General features: G+C 44.4%; 1 protein-coding gene across 2 annotated transcripts; it reads right to left on the bottom strand.

Moving 5' to 3' along the window:
• Positions 1-318: 318 nt before the first annotated feature.
• abca3b (ATP-binding cassette, sub-family A (ABC1), member 3b) lies at positions 319-15,508 on the bottom strand. 2 transcript variants are annotated; one of them, XM_049745387.2, is made up of 31 exons: positions 15,248-15,508; positions 14,466-14,533; positions 12,982-13,228; positions 11,525-11,652; positions 11,238-11,403; positions 10,040-10,299; positions 9,832-9,948; positions 9,637-9,757; positions 8,598-8,771; positions 8,242-8,423; positions 7,583-7,729; positions 7,382-7,511; positions 7,108-7,262; positions 6,857-7,012; positions 6,588-6,798; positions 6,333-6,483; positions 6,153-6,251; positions 5,207-5,405; positions 4,841-5,147; positions 4,492-4,765; positions 4,216-4,420; positions 3,915-4,134; positions 3,655-3,813; positions 3,402-3,574; positions 3,147-3,281; positions 2,875-3,069; positions 2,617-2,804; positions 2,374-2,544; positions 2,084-2,280; positions 1,920-1,993; positions 319-1,850 (listed from the first exon to the last, which is right to left on the bottom strand). In XM_049745387.2, exons 2-31 carry the CDS (start codon positions 14,517-14,519, stop codon positions 1,719-1,721), a joined length of 5,127 nt encoding a protein of 1,708 aa, XP_049601344.1. In that variant the 5' UTR covers positions 14,520-14,533; positions 15,248-15,508; the 3' UTR covers positions 319-1,718. The 2 variants fall into 2 exon arrangements, with proteins under 2 accessions (XP_049601344.1, XP_049601345.1); XM_049745388.2 differs by lacking the exon at positions 15,248-15,508 and adding an exon at positions 14,671-14,830.
• Between the last annotated feature and the right edge of the window lie 232 nt (positions 15,509-15,740).

Genomic DNA, 15,740 nt, shown 5'->3' with positions numbered 1-15,740 from the left:
ATAAAAATCAATCCCTAGCTCGATCCTAAATTGCAGCAATTGGCTCGTCAAATTAGCAGGTCAGAAATCTTAGATCTGGAAAATAATCTTTTAAAAGTATTAAACTTTTTCCTGTTTTTACCTTTTACTTATTGCAGAAGAAAGTCAATGGATTATTAAAGTAAAAAGTCAAATAAATAAAAAACAAAATGAATGACACTTGCCCTTACAGATCTCAAAAACAATCTGCCTTTGAACCGAAACCACTTTTCTGATCCAACCGGTTTTCATTTTGACCCCCCCGAGTATGTGCAAAAACAACAGCAGGCTAGCTCCCAATTGCATAGAGCCTTTTTTTTTTTTTAATGTAAAAAGGAAGATGGCGATACATACATACATATACAGTGGACAGGGTGAGTGAGCTCCATACAGCTACAATGATGTCACTATTCCCTTTTTGAAATATCATACAGCAGCATCAGCAGCGCAAACCCCCGACTAATACGCACTTTTGATTCAAGTCGTGCACCGAAGTGATGATGTGTGCAAAATACAATTATAAAAAAAATAAAAATATTAAAATGCAAGAAAAAAAAGATCATACCTGTGTTAAATAATCTTTGCGGAATGTCAGATTTTAGGAAAGCTCTGCAAAAGCATCTCGAGCTGCCGACACATTAGTAGCGCTTTGTTTTTTTTTTTTGCTTGGTAAATACATTCATCTCACATCTGACAATATTGTACGTTGAGGACAGCAAGATTATTACCGTAACAATTCCTATGGATTAGGAATAGACATATAATCTATTTCATAGTGCAAAAAAAGGCTTTGTAGGAATAGACTTGCGGATTAAAAGAGGAATAACCAGCCGTCCGATCATTCCACATTAGCGAGAAGGCGTTTTAAGTGGGGGAAAAGCAGCTTGATATGAAACACGAGGCATTTGCAGCTTGTCCAGAAGCACACTTGAGAAACTTTCTCTATTGTCAGACATTGATTTCAAAGTATTATATACATTACAGTGTATACGATCTAATCCTCACATGCGCACAAACAGCTTGATGTTTTGTTTTTTTAGTTCAGTTTTTTTTTTTTTTTTGGTGCCACAGCCGTCAGTTGTTTTAAAGGAGCAAACACAGAGAAAGAAAATGGATGCCAGTTAATAGTTTGAAATTAAAAAATATTTTGTTGTACCATTTTCTCAGCCAATCAACTCCTACGCAAACCAACCAAAACTTGAAATGCCCTATTCCTTTTTTGGGAAGGGTTGCACCTTGAGCACATCACATGATTTTTGCAGCTGGCAACATTTAAAGGCTTTAAACAAAGGCAATAAAAAAAAAGAAAAAAAAAAAGCAAACAAACTTAACCTTCATTTGTTTAGGTAAGGCTTTCAACAATCATGAACAAACAGTGGTTAATTTTTCCTTAAGTCCTTTGAACACATTCTAAAATCACCTTTTAAATAATACACGCACACACCAAAAAAGTTGGACGCAACTCGGCGGCGACGTATGACACCGTTGCCTTTCACCTTACTAAAAAGATAATAAAAAGCGATAGCGGCGAGTAGCTAAACGACTCCAAGTCTGTTACGCAACAGTGGTGTGATGCAATGGAATCGGCTGCTTGTGTCAAGTCCATGTCAACCGGTGTCACACACACACACACACACACACATGCAAAGGACGGACGGGTGTCGGATGTGTGTGGAACAGGCGTCGGGGAAGGACGGGCCTTACTTCCTCCTGCCTTCAATGCAGTGTTGGAACTGAGCAAAGCTGAGGAAGACCTGCTCCAATGAGATCTGGCTTACGCAGTAGTCCTCAATGCTGTACTTCTCCTTGGCTGCCTCTAAGGTGCCAAACACCTTCAAAAGAGGACACAGGGATTAAAAAAAATCTAATCAATTTAGCTCAAATTTCCCTGTTCTCAATACCTGAGCCCAAGTTAGCGTCTTGTCCGTCAAATGATAGTGGACCATCCCCTGGTGTTCATCCTTCATTTGACTTCCTGTAAGAGAAGACAAATCACGGCTAAATCTGCCATTCAACACCACATAAGGAGAAAGTCAAATAAAATTCCGTTTAGTGAAGGTCTGACCTGGGAAGGTGCTTTCGATAAAGTCTTTAAAAAGCTTCAGGTCGCTGTCCTCCAACTCGGCCTCGACGCGTACTTTAGCTAGCAGCGTGTAGCCGCTGCCGAATTTGCTCTTCAGGTGCTGGGGGCTCCCGAGACACTTGAACTGCCCGTTGACCATCACGGCCAGTCTGGTACAAAGCGCCTCGCATTCCTCCATACTGGCGGAGGAAGCGCGTTTGGTTAAATATACAACACCTAAAACTTTGGAAATAATACAATAAATGATATAAACGTGTTCCCCTCACACTCACCTATGCGAAGTGATGATGATGGCCTTGCCCGATTCCCGCGTGCGCGTCACGGCGTCCCACAGCAGCCTCCTGGCGACAGGATCCATCCCGGTGGACGGCTCATCCAGGAAGATAACCGGAGGTCCGCCGATGAGAGCCGTGCCGGCGCTCAGCTTGCGCTTGTTGCCGCCGCTGCGTGTGCATAGCGACCGTTACGCTCAGCCCAAAATTAAATCGTACAGAAAAACCGCCATTTTGTCTCACCTGTAGTTGCGCACCAGTTTATCCGCGTGTGGTTCCAGCAGCAGAGACCTCAGAACGTTCTCCACGCAGCCCGACACGTACTTCTCGGGTATTCCTCGGAGCCTGGCGTACATGCTCAGGGTTTCCCTACCCGTCATATGATCCAACACGGCGTCAAACTGAGGGCAATAACCAATCCGCTGTTGCACCTGTGAAACAAATAAGCGGTGGTTCATCACATTCGACTTTTACAACGGACAAACACCAAACAGCACTTACCTTCTTAATGTCTCTCAAGATGCTGTAACCGTCGATGTAGGCGTCGCCGGAGGTCACGGTCTCGTCGCCCGTTAGCATCTTGAAGGTGGTGGTCTTCCCGGCGCCGTTGAAGCCCAGCAGACCAAAACACTCTCCTTTACCCACGGCCAAAGACAGGCGGTCCACGGCCAGAAGAGGCTCGCCATTGCAGTACACCTGAAAAAAAGACCACGACATCATTTTACATATATATACGCAGATTTACGAACCACATAACGAGACATGAAGCACACCTTGCTGAGCTCGTGCAGAATAAGGGGACTCCCGACCATGGACTCCACCATGGGCTGGCACTCAAGAACCCGCTTTCTCTCATCTGCTACATCTCGGTCCTCGGCAAGGAGCGTGGAGTCTCCTAGAAAAGATAACTGACACACAAAAGAGGATTACAGGGAACCCTCGTAATTTCGACTATGAATGAAGATCATGGCTGGCCCGCTAATACTGTCGCAAAAGATCAAGGTCATGAAAGTGAAGAAGTCAAATACCTGTTTTCGCCTCCTGCAGAGGGAGGAGAGGAGTCGTCGGAGAGAGCGGACGCACTGGAGTTCGATGATGAAGAGCAGAAGGATGAAGACGACGCCTTGTATGGTGAAGGCCAACAGGAAGCGTCCCACGCCGGGCTCGGATATGGAGAAGTAGTTGGGTTGGTACTTGATATCTAACACGAGAGAAAGGTTGACATCGCAAATGAAAAAAGAAATTCTCCTCTTCTCAAAATATTACTTGCAGATAACTTACTTAAATATTTGCAGATGGCCTCCGTGACTGGGCTGGACGTGCAAAACGAGATGAATTCGTAGTTCTGATAGAACTGCGAAAAGGACATTCCCAGACAATAGTTTGGGAAGATCAGGAACACTTTGTCCAGTAGGCGGGACATGTTCTGCAGGTTCAACTCTGGGCGGGAAAAGGAAACCACATTGAAAATTATATTTATGATTATATTGTGGATGAAAATGTCTGGCTTGGATCTTCCCAAACTTTCCACTCTCTCTCACCTGGGATGGTCATGATGGTGACGGCCAGGAATGTGGCAGTGCCGGAGATCATGTTGAAGATGGTGAGGCGGGTGTAAGCGGTGGCGGCGGAGGAGAAGAGGAAGCTGAGCAGGTACATGAGCGGCACCACGGCCCAGCCGTACAGCAGGAGCATCAGCAGCACGTCCACCAGCCGGTTGTCCAACGTGAAGGCGTCCACGCTGAAGGCCTGGAACACTCCCTGCCGAAGAAATCACCGTGATGCAAAATCAAAATGCGTTCATGAATATCAAAAGTGTGTCTTCAACATCCTGTTACTGACCAACATGAGGAGACACGGCAGCAGGAAGTTGACCAGGTCCCACAGCAGCGCCGAGAACCAGAAGTTGGACAGGTAGACGCCGCTGACCTTCTGCACGTGTTTGGCCTTGATGGCCGATTCGGTGACGAGGAGGAGCGCGAAGGTGCTGGACAGGGAGGCCATCCCGTACATCAAGTTGATGGCGATGATGAAGCCCGTCTTTCCCCTGAGGAGAGATGGCGACCATTAGCTAAATTGAAATCGTACAACGTGTCATCCCGTATCTAAGTCGCATACAATGTGAGCTGGCTTTGGGCGGCCTCGGAGAGATTGCGCGGCATCGGGTAGTTTCCCGCGTGGATGGAAGCGTTGGGCCCGGCGAGGAGTCTGAATAGAGCGTTGTCCACCATCATGAGAGCCGTGGCGGGCGTGTGGTAGCCCTCGTTGTTGAAGTACGCCGTCGCCTCGGCAAAGTGCTTGCTGCTGCCGCGGAAAGCGGCGCCCACCACGCAGCGCTCGTTAAAGCTGCCGCCTTCTTCCTCCGCCTGGTTCAGGATGTAATCGGTAAAGTCTGGGAGGAGAGAAGAAACATGATTTTAAAGTGGGGCTGACTGATTAATCCAACCTCTTTTTCCTCAACACTTACCCGTGATGTTAACGAGTTCTCCACGCTGAGCGAGGAGCTGCGATCCGAAAATGTTGGCCAAGTCGGAGGCTAAGGCGCCCGCCTCCATCTGGAGAGCGACGGGGACCCGGGTGGGGCCGTAACGGCGCAACTCCAGTCCCAGCTGAGGAGCGTTCTTATGGTTGGGGAGGGTGCGCGCCACCACTAAAGCCACCACGGTGAACACCAAGGGGATGAGGAATTGGGCCACCATAACTTTCCAGTTTCGCCAGCTGTACAGCGCCCTCTTCAGGAACATGGCGTAAAACTGCTGCAGGTAAAGTCTCACCTGGTACAAAAAAAAAGCTGTCATTGAAATCCCTCCAACTTTACTTGATTTGAACTCACCCCTGTGTTCAATTTGATGTTGGAGCAGTCCTCAGAGATGAGAGTGCCGCTGTCGGTGAAGTCGGTGACGTCGGTCATGCCGCTGATGCTGCTGGCGTCGTCCGTCGTCCAGTCGTGCGAGCGTCTTTCGTGCTGGTACTGCAGGGCGGGCAGTTGGATTGCTTGGATGTCCAAACTGGAATCCACCAATTTGCCCACTCTGAACACACAATGCAGAAGTTGATGGGACATAGACTTGGTGAAGCAGCATGTGGCTCACAACCCTAGGTGATTTTGCCCTTTCCATTTCAATTAATTGCTAACAATTAGAGGCTAGATAGATAGCGAGGCAGCTAGTGCAATATAAATAGCAAGAAAGAAAATAGATAGACTTGTGAGTTTAATCCCGGCTAACAAGGGAAGGTGCAGGATAAAGCCACAATAACAAAGTAATAGAACCATTCCCGTTCCTATTATTTTCTCCCTCAAGGAGCAAACATTTATGACATTTGAAAAAGCATGGACAGCCACTGATTGTTTCCTGACTGGATTTGCAGATAATAAGCCTAGGGGGGGAAAACATTCGCAGTAGCACCAATTATAATTTTTCCCGTTGCTAGCCAAAGCAGCATGTTGTTGTAAATTGTTGCCATAGAGACAACGCGGGAGGCAAAATGAAGCAGTGTGAAGTCAAAATGCAGAGGAAAATGATGCCAAGTAGAAACTTTCCTCGAACAGCTGTCCATCTGTGATCATTTGAAATGTGAACACTCGTGGAGATTTATTGAAGTCAAATATTTATCTTTCCTAATTATTATGTGGAATCATTATCAGCGCCTTGACTCCGATGAATATCATTAAGTCATTATCACATAATAAGATAATTATGTTATTGTAGCCTTTAATCTGAGTCAAAGAAGCTCTCAGTTTGCACAACAGACATTTCGTTTTTTCCTACAATTCCGACCTGAGAAACACCTCCTCCATTGTGGTAACGGATGCGCCGTAGCTAGCGATGCCCAATTCTTCTCTGTTCATCTCCAGCTCGGCAAACAGCAGCTCAAACCTGAGAGACAAAAAAAAAAAGCTAGAAATAATACAATCTCAGATTATATTGAGATACCTAAACAGGATCCGCATGACCAACCTGCTGGTGCTTTCCTTCGGGAGGATGTAAGACAGCTCGGCCCCGGCGCTGCTCTCCAGCGTGGCGTTCGGAACGTAGAGGTGAACGAGGCGGGTGATCTCCGACACGTTGCAGAGAGCTTCTTTGACGATCACCATGTGGTAGCCGGCACCTGGAAAGCACAGTCATATTTTATTTAAGTCATTCACTGCCATTGATGGATATAGACGTCCATTTGAGCTGAATCCATCCATCGTCTCAAGAGCTGGTCCTCACCGTATTTGTTCTTGAGGAAAAGCGGCGAGCCGCAGCACTGGAGCTCCCCACCGGCCATGATGGCGATGCGGTCGCCGAGCAGGTCGGCCTCGTCCATGAAGTGCGTGGTGAGCAGGATGGTGCGCCCGCTCTTCTCCCCCTGCAGCAGATCCCACGTGGCGCGTCGGGCTGACGGGTCCATACCGGACGTGGGCTCATCCAACATCACCACCTGGATTGCAGAAGATGGAATTCAAATTTGACAAATAGCATGCCGAGTGATTCCTCACCTTGGAGTCGCCGATGAGGGCGATGCCAATGGAGAGTTTTCTCTTCATGCCGCCTGACAGCGTCTTGGAGCGGGCGTGTCGCTTGTCTTCAAGTTGGAGGATGCAGATTATTCTGTCCACCTCCTCTGGGATCTTCTCTTTGGAGAAGCCTTTCAGCTGAATCACACAGCATATTCATCTTCTACTTTTACGGTTTACATCCTTCACCATAAAATATGAAGCCCATTTTTTTTAAAGACAGGTGCAAATACCTGGGCATAGAAAAGCAGGTGCTCTCTCACAGTCAGATTATCGAACAGAACATCGTGCTGGGGACAGAGTCCGAGACTGCGTCGGATCAGAGCCATGTCCTGACAGATGTCGTAACCGTTGATGTAGGCCCTGCCGCTGGTTGGGGGGAACAAACCTGTGGAGGAAAAAGAGAAGGGGGGGTCACATTTTTCTACAATTTATCCGGTGTCGCTCTTCTGACACAAAATGGAGCCACAGCTCAATATTGTTTACGAAACGTAACATTTTGGTCACCTGTCAACATGGACAGCGTGGTGGTCTTGCCGGCACCGTTGTGTCCTAACAGCACCGTGATCTGCCCCTCAAACATGTTCAGCGTGAGATCCCGCACGGCCTTACGGGTTTTGTTGCCCACTTTGAATTCCTGCCACGGAACAAGAATAAATTATTTCACTTTGAAAAAAAAACAATCAAATTACTGTCTGCTGTGCTTGCCTTGGCAAGATGCTTTATCTTAACCCCGGCGACGACTCCGTTTGGCTCCTCCTCTATAAATTCTCCTTTCAGAGCCTTTTCGGCGTCCTCCTCTTCCTCCTTTTCGTTCAGCAGAGCCATGCGAGGGCTGCTGCACCAGTAGGAAGGCTGAACGTGGAAAAGAAGAGCTTAGACTCAGGTGGCGGCAAATCAAAAATAATGAACAAAACTCATTATCTCACATCCCATTCATTATGGATGAGGCAAAATTATTTACGACGTCAAGCTATCACAATATTGCTCCATACCCTGGGACTGGATGTGTCTTTTTTTTAATTGCAAAAGATTATTTATGTGCCTGTTTTTTTTTTTTTTTTATCATCCATAACTGTAATGATTTGCGGAGGCTATTCAGGCTTGAATCAAATATGACAAGTAGGAGTGGGTGATATGGGCTCAAAATGATATGCTAATTTTCTACAAAATTTTGCAATTATATTTTCAATAATATAATTGCTGCTTGTAGGTAGCAGCAATGATTAATCTAAACTTCTAAGTTCTGCTTCACCGCCCTCACCACATTGTACGTACAATAAAGTGAAACGGACAAACTGTTCCCGTCAAGTTTTGGATTAAATCAGTTTGATTAGATCGTGTGCAAAAAGCTGAGCACAGCGTACCAGTATGAAGAAGTATGAGGGCAACGGCACGCCGTACTCTCCAGGAAAAACTGCCTCCACATACCAGGCCACCAGGCCGTAGAGAACGGCGTCAAACAGCAGCAAGCCCATCACCTGAGCCATCGAGAAATCGTCGTCCACCGTTACCGAATCAAACAAGTTACTCCATTGAATGCCCGTGCCTGCGGAGGACAGGAAAAATTTATTGAATAATTAAATTTGAAGAAAATAAAATCAAAAATAATACATTTTTATTCAACTACAAAACAATATATATTTTTTTTTTTACCTCATCAACAAATAACATTTTAAAAATCAAATATGGCTCTTGAGAACAATAATGTCTGCCGACCCACCTTTGCCTTCAAACATTCCCAAAAGTTGAGCTCCCATGGCCATGGCCACGTTGGAGATAAGGCAGGCCGAAACCTTCTGAGCATGGCTGAGTAGGTCATAACGTGGCCACAGGAACAAATAAGGCAGATAGCTCAGGAAATATGTAAAGCCGCCTGCCGCCGCTGCCACGTTGGCTGCAAAATAAAGAAAAAGGTACACTGAGGAGAAAAAAAAAATAATAATAACGCTAAATATCTGTCTGACAATGAAAAATGTGGCAAGAAAGATATCTTTTTCAGTCGTCGCCATGGTTACCAAAAGGAATAAGCTGCTCCGAGAAAACTAAATACTACAGCAATACATGGCCATTATAAAGTTGACTAAAAATAGCTTTTCATCTGAAATGCATTTGTGGGATTATTGTGTCATGCAAAAAGAATTGATCACTCTGATTAGCTAGTCAACTCTGAGAAAAGTACGCAAAAGAATAGCCTGGTACATTAAGATCAGCATAATTCTTTTTTTTTTACTTGACTGACTACTCCCGACTACCCACACAAAAAGACCAAACTGGACCAAGTGTGAATGCAAGATAATTAATGGCAGAGCCGGATAAAAGAGCTTCGGCTTCCATTTGCGACAAAAAGAAGCTCTCAAAAGAAGTGTGACATTTGGAGTGCACTTACAAAGTGCGTTGCGAGTCGACGTCATGCCGAAGCTGCTGCTCGAGCAAAAGCACATCGACGACCCTCGCAAGTCTAATTAGGAGACTTTGTTATCAAGCATTTTAATTAGCTTGGAAATGGAGCCATGAAATGCGTATCCGGGGATTGTTCAGATATATGATGACATTTACCAGCGTTATTGCCTTCCAGGCCCAGTAAAAAAAAAAAAAACATTTTAATATGTGAATTGCAAAAAAAGGATTTTAGTCTGTATTCACACACATTTAGCTATAGACTAACATCCATGTGACCTGTTGACCACCAGGTCACCATGATACAATTTGGAATAATAAATCCTTAAAAAAATAACAATCTCAATCAATCAATCACACACCTCGTGAAAAGAAGGCACTGATCATGAAGCTGAAGTTGATGGTAGCCACGGCGAAGATTAGAAGAAAAGCAAAGACCAGCGTGGGGTCACTGTAACTCAAGACCGCTCCATTTGGGCTTACCTAAAACAATAAAGCACATACGGTTAGTTAGTTTGCTCGAGGAGGTTATTAAATTACAATTTTAGCAAACTCACTTGAATGCAGAGGAGCAGCGTGACAAAGAAGACTGAGATGGAGAGGAACAGGAAAAACATGAGGAACCAAGCAGTCCAGTGGAGCCAGTTGCTGAGTCCCATCATCCTCATGTACTCCTGAGATCCACAAAAGAGCACAGACAAAAACGATTAGAATGCAAATTGAAATAAATAAATGGATTAAAAAAAAAAAAAAAATTACAGGCACCTTCAGCTTCCTCTCCTTCTCCTGCACCACGGCTCGGACGATGTTGAGGGACGTGTAGGTGAAGCTGAGCACCAGCAGCAGAGGCAGTTGGTTCTGGATGGCCAGGATGAAGACGTCGTAAATGAAGGGCGGGTAAGGAAAGCGGGACAGAACCACTCTGGTCTGTCCCAGAAGCGTGTCGGCCGCCGTCCTGTTGTAAGAGCGCATGATGGCTTTGTCCACGGCGTGCTGCACGGCCAGGAAGCCCTCACGGAAATAACCTTGGAAGGGAAGAAGAGCAGATATTTACTTTCACTCTTAATGAGGCTATCTTGATTCTGGATGGAAACAGAGATGTCTTTTTTTTTTTTTTTTTGCGGCATGAGGGAAACCATGGCAACGGAGAACAATTCAATCTTCTGAGGAGCTTCGATGCATCTTACAAACTCAAGTTGTCCTCGCCACGTCGCAAAGTCTCGAGTGTGTGTACGAACGGCGCCTGAACGCCTCGCAGATGTCACACTGCACAGAGGGGTCACACTGAACGTGGCGGATGGCGGTTTCCACGGAAACGTAGCCTTGTGCCGAGAGGCTGCTGAGATTAAGGGCGGGGCATCTGCTGGTCTGAGGATGTCAAACAGAACTGACTTTTTAAGCACCACGAAAATTTATGGACTTATGGCTTTATTCTAATTCATTTGATTTTATTGCCCTAAAGAAAACATGCTGGGCCTTCATTTTGAAAAATCCAATTTAACTGACTTTTTAAGTATCAGCCTCATCGTAATGGAAATTACAACTGACATTGTTTTGCTATTACACAAAATTACACCTGAAGGGAACTGAAAGGAGCGAGAGAGTTTATTGTTTTTACAGCTTATGGTCTTTTGGCAAACTTGTCTTCCAGACTAGATACAGTGGATATAAAAAGTCTACACACCCCTATACAAATACCTCCTAGGGAGGAGACTAAAGTGATAAACCTCCAGAATATTGAAGAAAAAAAATCACGCATATATATATATATAAAATAAGGCCGTAACACAAAGTTTGGAGAAAGTGCTCCACTTTTATAGAGGCTTTCCCGCAGGAACGATTAAGAGTTAGTGTTCCTCAGGCACGAGATTTATCCGCAACAAATGGCCGCTTTATTTCTAAACCAGCACTGGCACCAGCTTGGATTGAAAATAAAGAAGCACGTTAAAAGAAAGGCTCTTACCAGGTGTTCCCCCATGCCTGTCGTATTGTTCTCTCGGGCCGGGGAGCTGAAAAAGCGGGTAGAGGCTGAGCGTGTGCCAGTCCAAGTCGCTGTTGGGGTCTAGCTCCGATTTCTCTTTGGGTGGTGCGTTGCGAGGGGTGAAGGTGAAGCGCAGGTGGTAGCTGACCTGCATACATGAGCGAATAATAAAAAGTTCAAGAAAGGATTTGAGACAATTGCAGAGCGCACATTGTAGACTCAGTGTTTGGGTTTTGTTATCAATTTTTAATATAGGGTGGCACTTATACCTGAAGGGGCAAAGGCTCGTCATTGTGACAGCAGGGCTTCTCGAAAACCATGGCGGCCAGGAGATTTCCAGACTCGGGGTCATTCCTCACAAAGTCCTCAAAGTGCTTCTCCGTCTCAAAGCCACGCACTGGGGAAAGATGACGTTCTTATTATTTTTTATTATCAAACCAGTCTTATCAAACGCTGACCCACCGCGCATGAGTCATATAAAAGCATCGTCTGCTTTCTTTTTCTATTTGGTCATATTTCCGTTCCAGAAGTTACAAAAGATTGCACTTATCACGGCCACATGCAGGTATTGAGAGTGCGGTGGGGTTCGACACGCATGCCCAGGAGGTTAAATCTGGGTCAGACCCAGCGAGTAAACACACACACACATACACACACACACACACACACACACACACACACACACACACACACACACACACACACACACACACACACACACACACACACACACACACACAGCAGGACAACAAAGGACGAGCAGCTGCATCGGTTCAAATGTGCTCGCTCTGCTTCAGCCTGAGATGAATACTAAAAGGTTCTTTTGCAATTTGACAAAATGGTTCAGTGCAATGACGCTGAACATTTTCAGGAAATTGACGCTGCATTGTCTACACCGTATTTTTTTCAGTGTACACATAAAGCGTGTTCTAAAGGTCACGAAACACTTTCTTTTTTTGATGACCATAAAGCTCCTCTACAATGTATATATGATTTTTTTTTTTTTTTTTTTTGCGTACACAAAGTGTGTTCTAAAGGTCACGATACACTTTCTTTTTTGATGACCATAAAGCTCCTCTGATGCTAAAAATCATGTGGGGGGGGGGGGGGGGTCTTAGTACAAATCAATTCATCCATCGATTCAAACAGTCATGATGAGCCAAATTTTCAATTGATTTTAAATATTAAGATTAGTTTTGGAAAAGTCTATACTCAGAAGTGAGATTACACAATGTCTCATTTCGCAATAAACTGTGAAAAAAAAAAAAAACAGCTAAAAAAAACATGCAGACATTTCAAAACCACGACTGTGACATTTTAAATATCAGTGGGCGTTTCAGCCACTGAACACAAAAGCAACCGAGTTGGCTTTTTGTTGTTCTTGTGCGTACGTACTAATTGTCGGCTCTGGGAACAACGAGGCCGATTTAATTATTCATTGGAGAGAGGTTGCGGAGTGTACAGGACGACACGCTTCACACTGTGGCTTATTGTCAGCTGGCTTGCATATGAGACAAGTCCCACTGCTGAGCAAAGGTTGCAGGCATATTTCTTTGTGTATAAATTGAGAGGAGGGCGTGGCGCGTTTACACTCTTGACCCGGAGGAACCAGTTCTCTCGGTTTTGAATGAAAACAGTGTCTTTGGCCCTGCTACTATAAATGAATTTGAGGTGGTGCTTGGTGTAAAAGGTTTATATAGAAAATGAATGGAGACACCAAACCCACCTGAAGCGATGGCGAGGTTGAGTCGCACATCCTCCGCCACTTGCCGCACGGCGCTGGAGTTGGCCGGCACGTAGGCCAACTGCAAGTGCCTCAAGAAGTTTTGAGGCAAAGCGCCGACGGCGAAGCTCTCGTAAACGGTGGCATTGGGGAAGTCCTTGAAGGGAACCTTCTGGCGCAGTACAATGAGGATGCCGGAGAACAGCAAGGGCAAGATGATCTCCACCAGGGTTACCAAGATTTGACGTTTCTGTTGGGGGTGGGTAATTGAGATCACGGGTTATTGGTCATGACTTGTCGGTCATGGGTTTGACATAATGAGAGGAAGTACATTGCCGCATTCAAGTCTTCAGAGGAAGTGGGAATGATCGCTCTTGATATTTTCAGAAATATTTGCTTACTTTCCTTTGTTTGTGGAAAGTCTTGTTTTTCTAGAACTCAAAAATTTCAGAGGGGCTCTTTGAGAAATATAAATGAAAAGATGGGGTCTGTGCATCCTTCCAGAACGCTTCCTAATTAATGGTAATTAATGGCAACATGGCCTGAAATGACTTGAAAGTAGAAGTAATTGGATTCTTGTGATGGCTGATTGGAACACACAATGACGCAAAGGCAATTCAGTCACGTGACCACATTTCATTTAATGTCTTTTTTCTACCTCTAGGACTCACAGAAAGCATGCATTACATAATTTTCACATCCAATAACTTGAGTCTATATTTACATTACAGACAATATGACAGCTACACCGACATCTCCCTCTACTTCACCTTATTGCAAATTTTAGTTAACAGCACAAGCGAACAGAACACGCTTTTCTTTTTTTTTAGTCATGCAAGGGATTAATTTAGCATGCAAAGTGAGCCAGGGTCAGGCATGCATTGCTGAGATTGGCAGTGTTGTCCCAAAGTGAAGCCACAGGGGTTCAAAGATAACATTAGATGGAGCAACAACAACTTATCGAAATATGTGTTGCATTGTGCAAACTTTAACTGAGATTTGCAAGACGCTATTCAGAAAGGCACAAAGCCTGATCTGCCAATATTTGATGCTCGTCACTTTTTGGAATTATTTCCAAATAGTTCAGCTTTGGGTTAAGTGGAGCCAGGTTTTGATATTTTTCTTTGTAATATTAAGGTTTCTGATTTGTCACTCTACATCAAACATAAGAAGATCACAGAATTCTGTTGTCATCAACTGAACAGCCAGTACTTGCCAGATATTCTTTCAGATCCTACAAAGTTGCTCTCAGCCTCTTTGTAGCCTCCCTGTCCAGTTGTCCATTATCGATATGACATTATCTCAGTTTTTTTTAAAATTATCATCTAGGTCTTACACATCCATATAAAACTTGTACAATACGATATGAGCAGCAGCAGGCAGGTACGAGTCGACTTAATTTACAGCCTCTGTAACCTAAAAACACGCACAGATTCTTTCTCGCAATCGTCACTTGCACTTAATAGCTCCACCTTGCTCCAACTTACCTGGTGAAGGTAGTTTTTCCAGACCAAGAGTCCAAACTGCCGCACGATAGCCATTTTCAACAGTCAGGCTAGTGGCGTGAAAAAAAAAAGTGAAGAGAAAGCCAAGTTTAATAATATAAAACGTGCAGAACGACACACAAACACGAGATTAATTAGACAGTTTCAACAAGCAACGAAGTAATCAGTCCAGTGAATAAGAATTTACCTTAATTATCTCGTTTAATTTCAACACGATCCCGGAATCATGGTCCTAATATTGTTTGTATCTTTACCAGTATTCTTAAAAAATAAAAATTCCTCAAGACACCAATGTTTCCTTGTTGCTACAAGCCACGCCTTCGTACACCCTGATTGGTCCATCGGGACAACCTTGGATAAAATAAAATATAACTTTTAGACAAATAAAATGTAGCTTCATTATTGCTTTGATGTTAACGCAATCCTTAATAACTTTAGTATAATAACCATATATCGTTTGCAAAATGATATCTGCTTTGTTTTATTGAATCTGAATAAATAAACAGAAACGCCTAAAAACGGGAATAGTTTCCTAGTTGCCATTCTGTCCTCCCTGATTGGCCCAGCGGAGATATAACGCTCTGTGATTGGATAACAAACCTGCTCGTCAATCCCAAATGCTTCCTGATGAATGTAAAACGATGGAATTGAAGGTTAATAAATTAACCGAATTAAATACCTCTCGCAGGTATGTCTTCTATTTTGCATTTAAAAACACTATCCTGAATCAATTATTTGGCGTGTTAAAAAAGTCAACAAATTACCTCAGTATCGTTGTTTGGCAGGTTAACTTCCCAGGCTTGCAGTCCCAATTCTGTCTCGTCGACTTAATTTAATAGAAATAAAAACATCCCCGTGTGAATTTTTTTCTTTCTTATCTACGGTCCTCCTCTACTAACATAAGAAATCGCATTGCTCCAACAGCGGGTTTCGCCCTTCGAGCCTGCCGGGCTGCTAGCGAGGCGATGACGGCGCACTAGCTCCGGCGGTGGTGAGCTCGCGCATACATCACGAAATTACAGCGGAATAGTCAACAAAACACACCACGTGACCCACTGTGGAATCGCCGGTGTCACATGACTTCATCGTTCCAACCCAGATTACGGATTGGTTGTTTGTGACGTCACCGACAAATACATCACTATAATTGAAAAACATCAATTCAATACATAACCAGTGTGCGACGCAGATAGTCACTTTCTAAATCAACAACCATTTGATTTCATTCTCAATTTAGAATGCAATAGGTTCAATAAC

This window comes from Syngnathus scovelli, chromosome 16 (genome assembly GCF_024217435.2).
Source record: "Syngnathus scovelli strain Florida chromosome 16, RoL_Ssco_1.2, whole genome shotgun sequence".
NCBI classification, from domain to species: domain Eukaryota; kingdom Metazoa; phylum Chordata; class Actinopteri; order Syngnathiformes; family Syngnathidae; genus Syngnathus; species Syngnathus scovelli.
The sequence above is the reverse complement of the archived record's forward strand: the minus strand, read 5'-3'. Positions and strand labels throughout refer to the sequence as shown.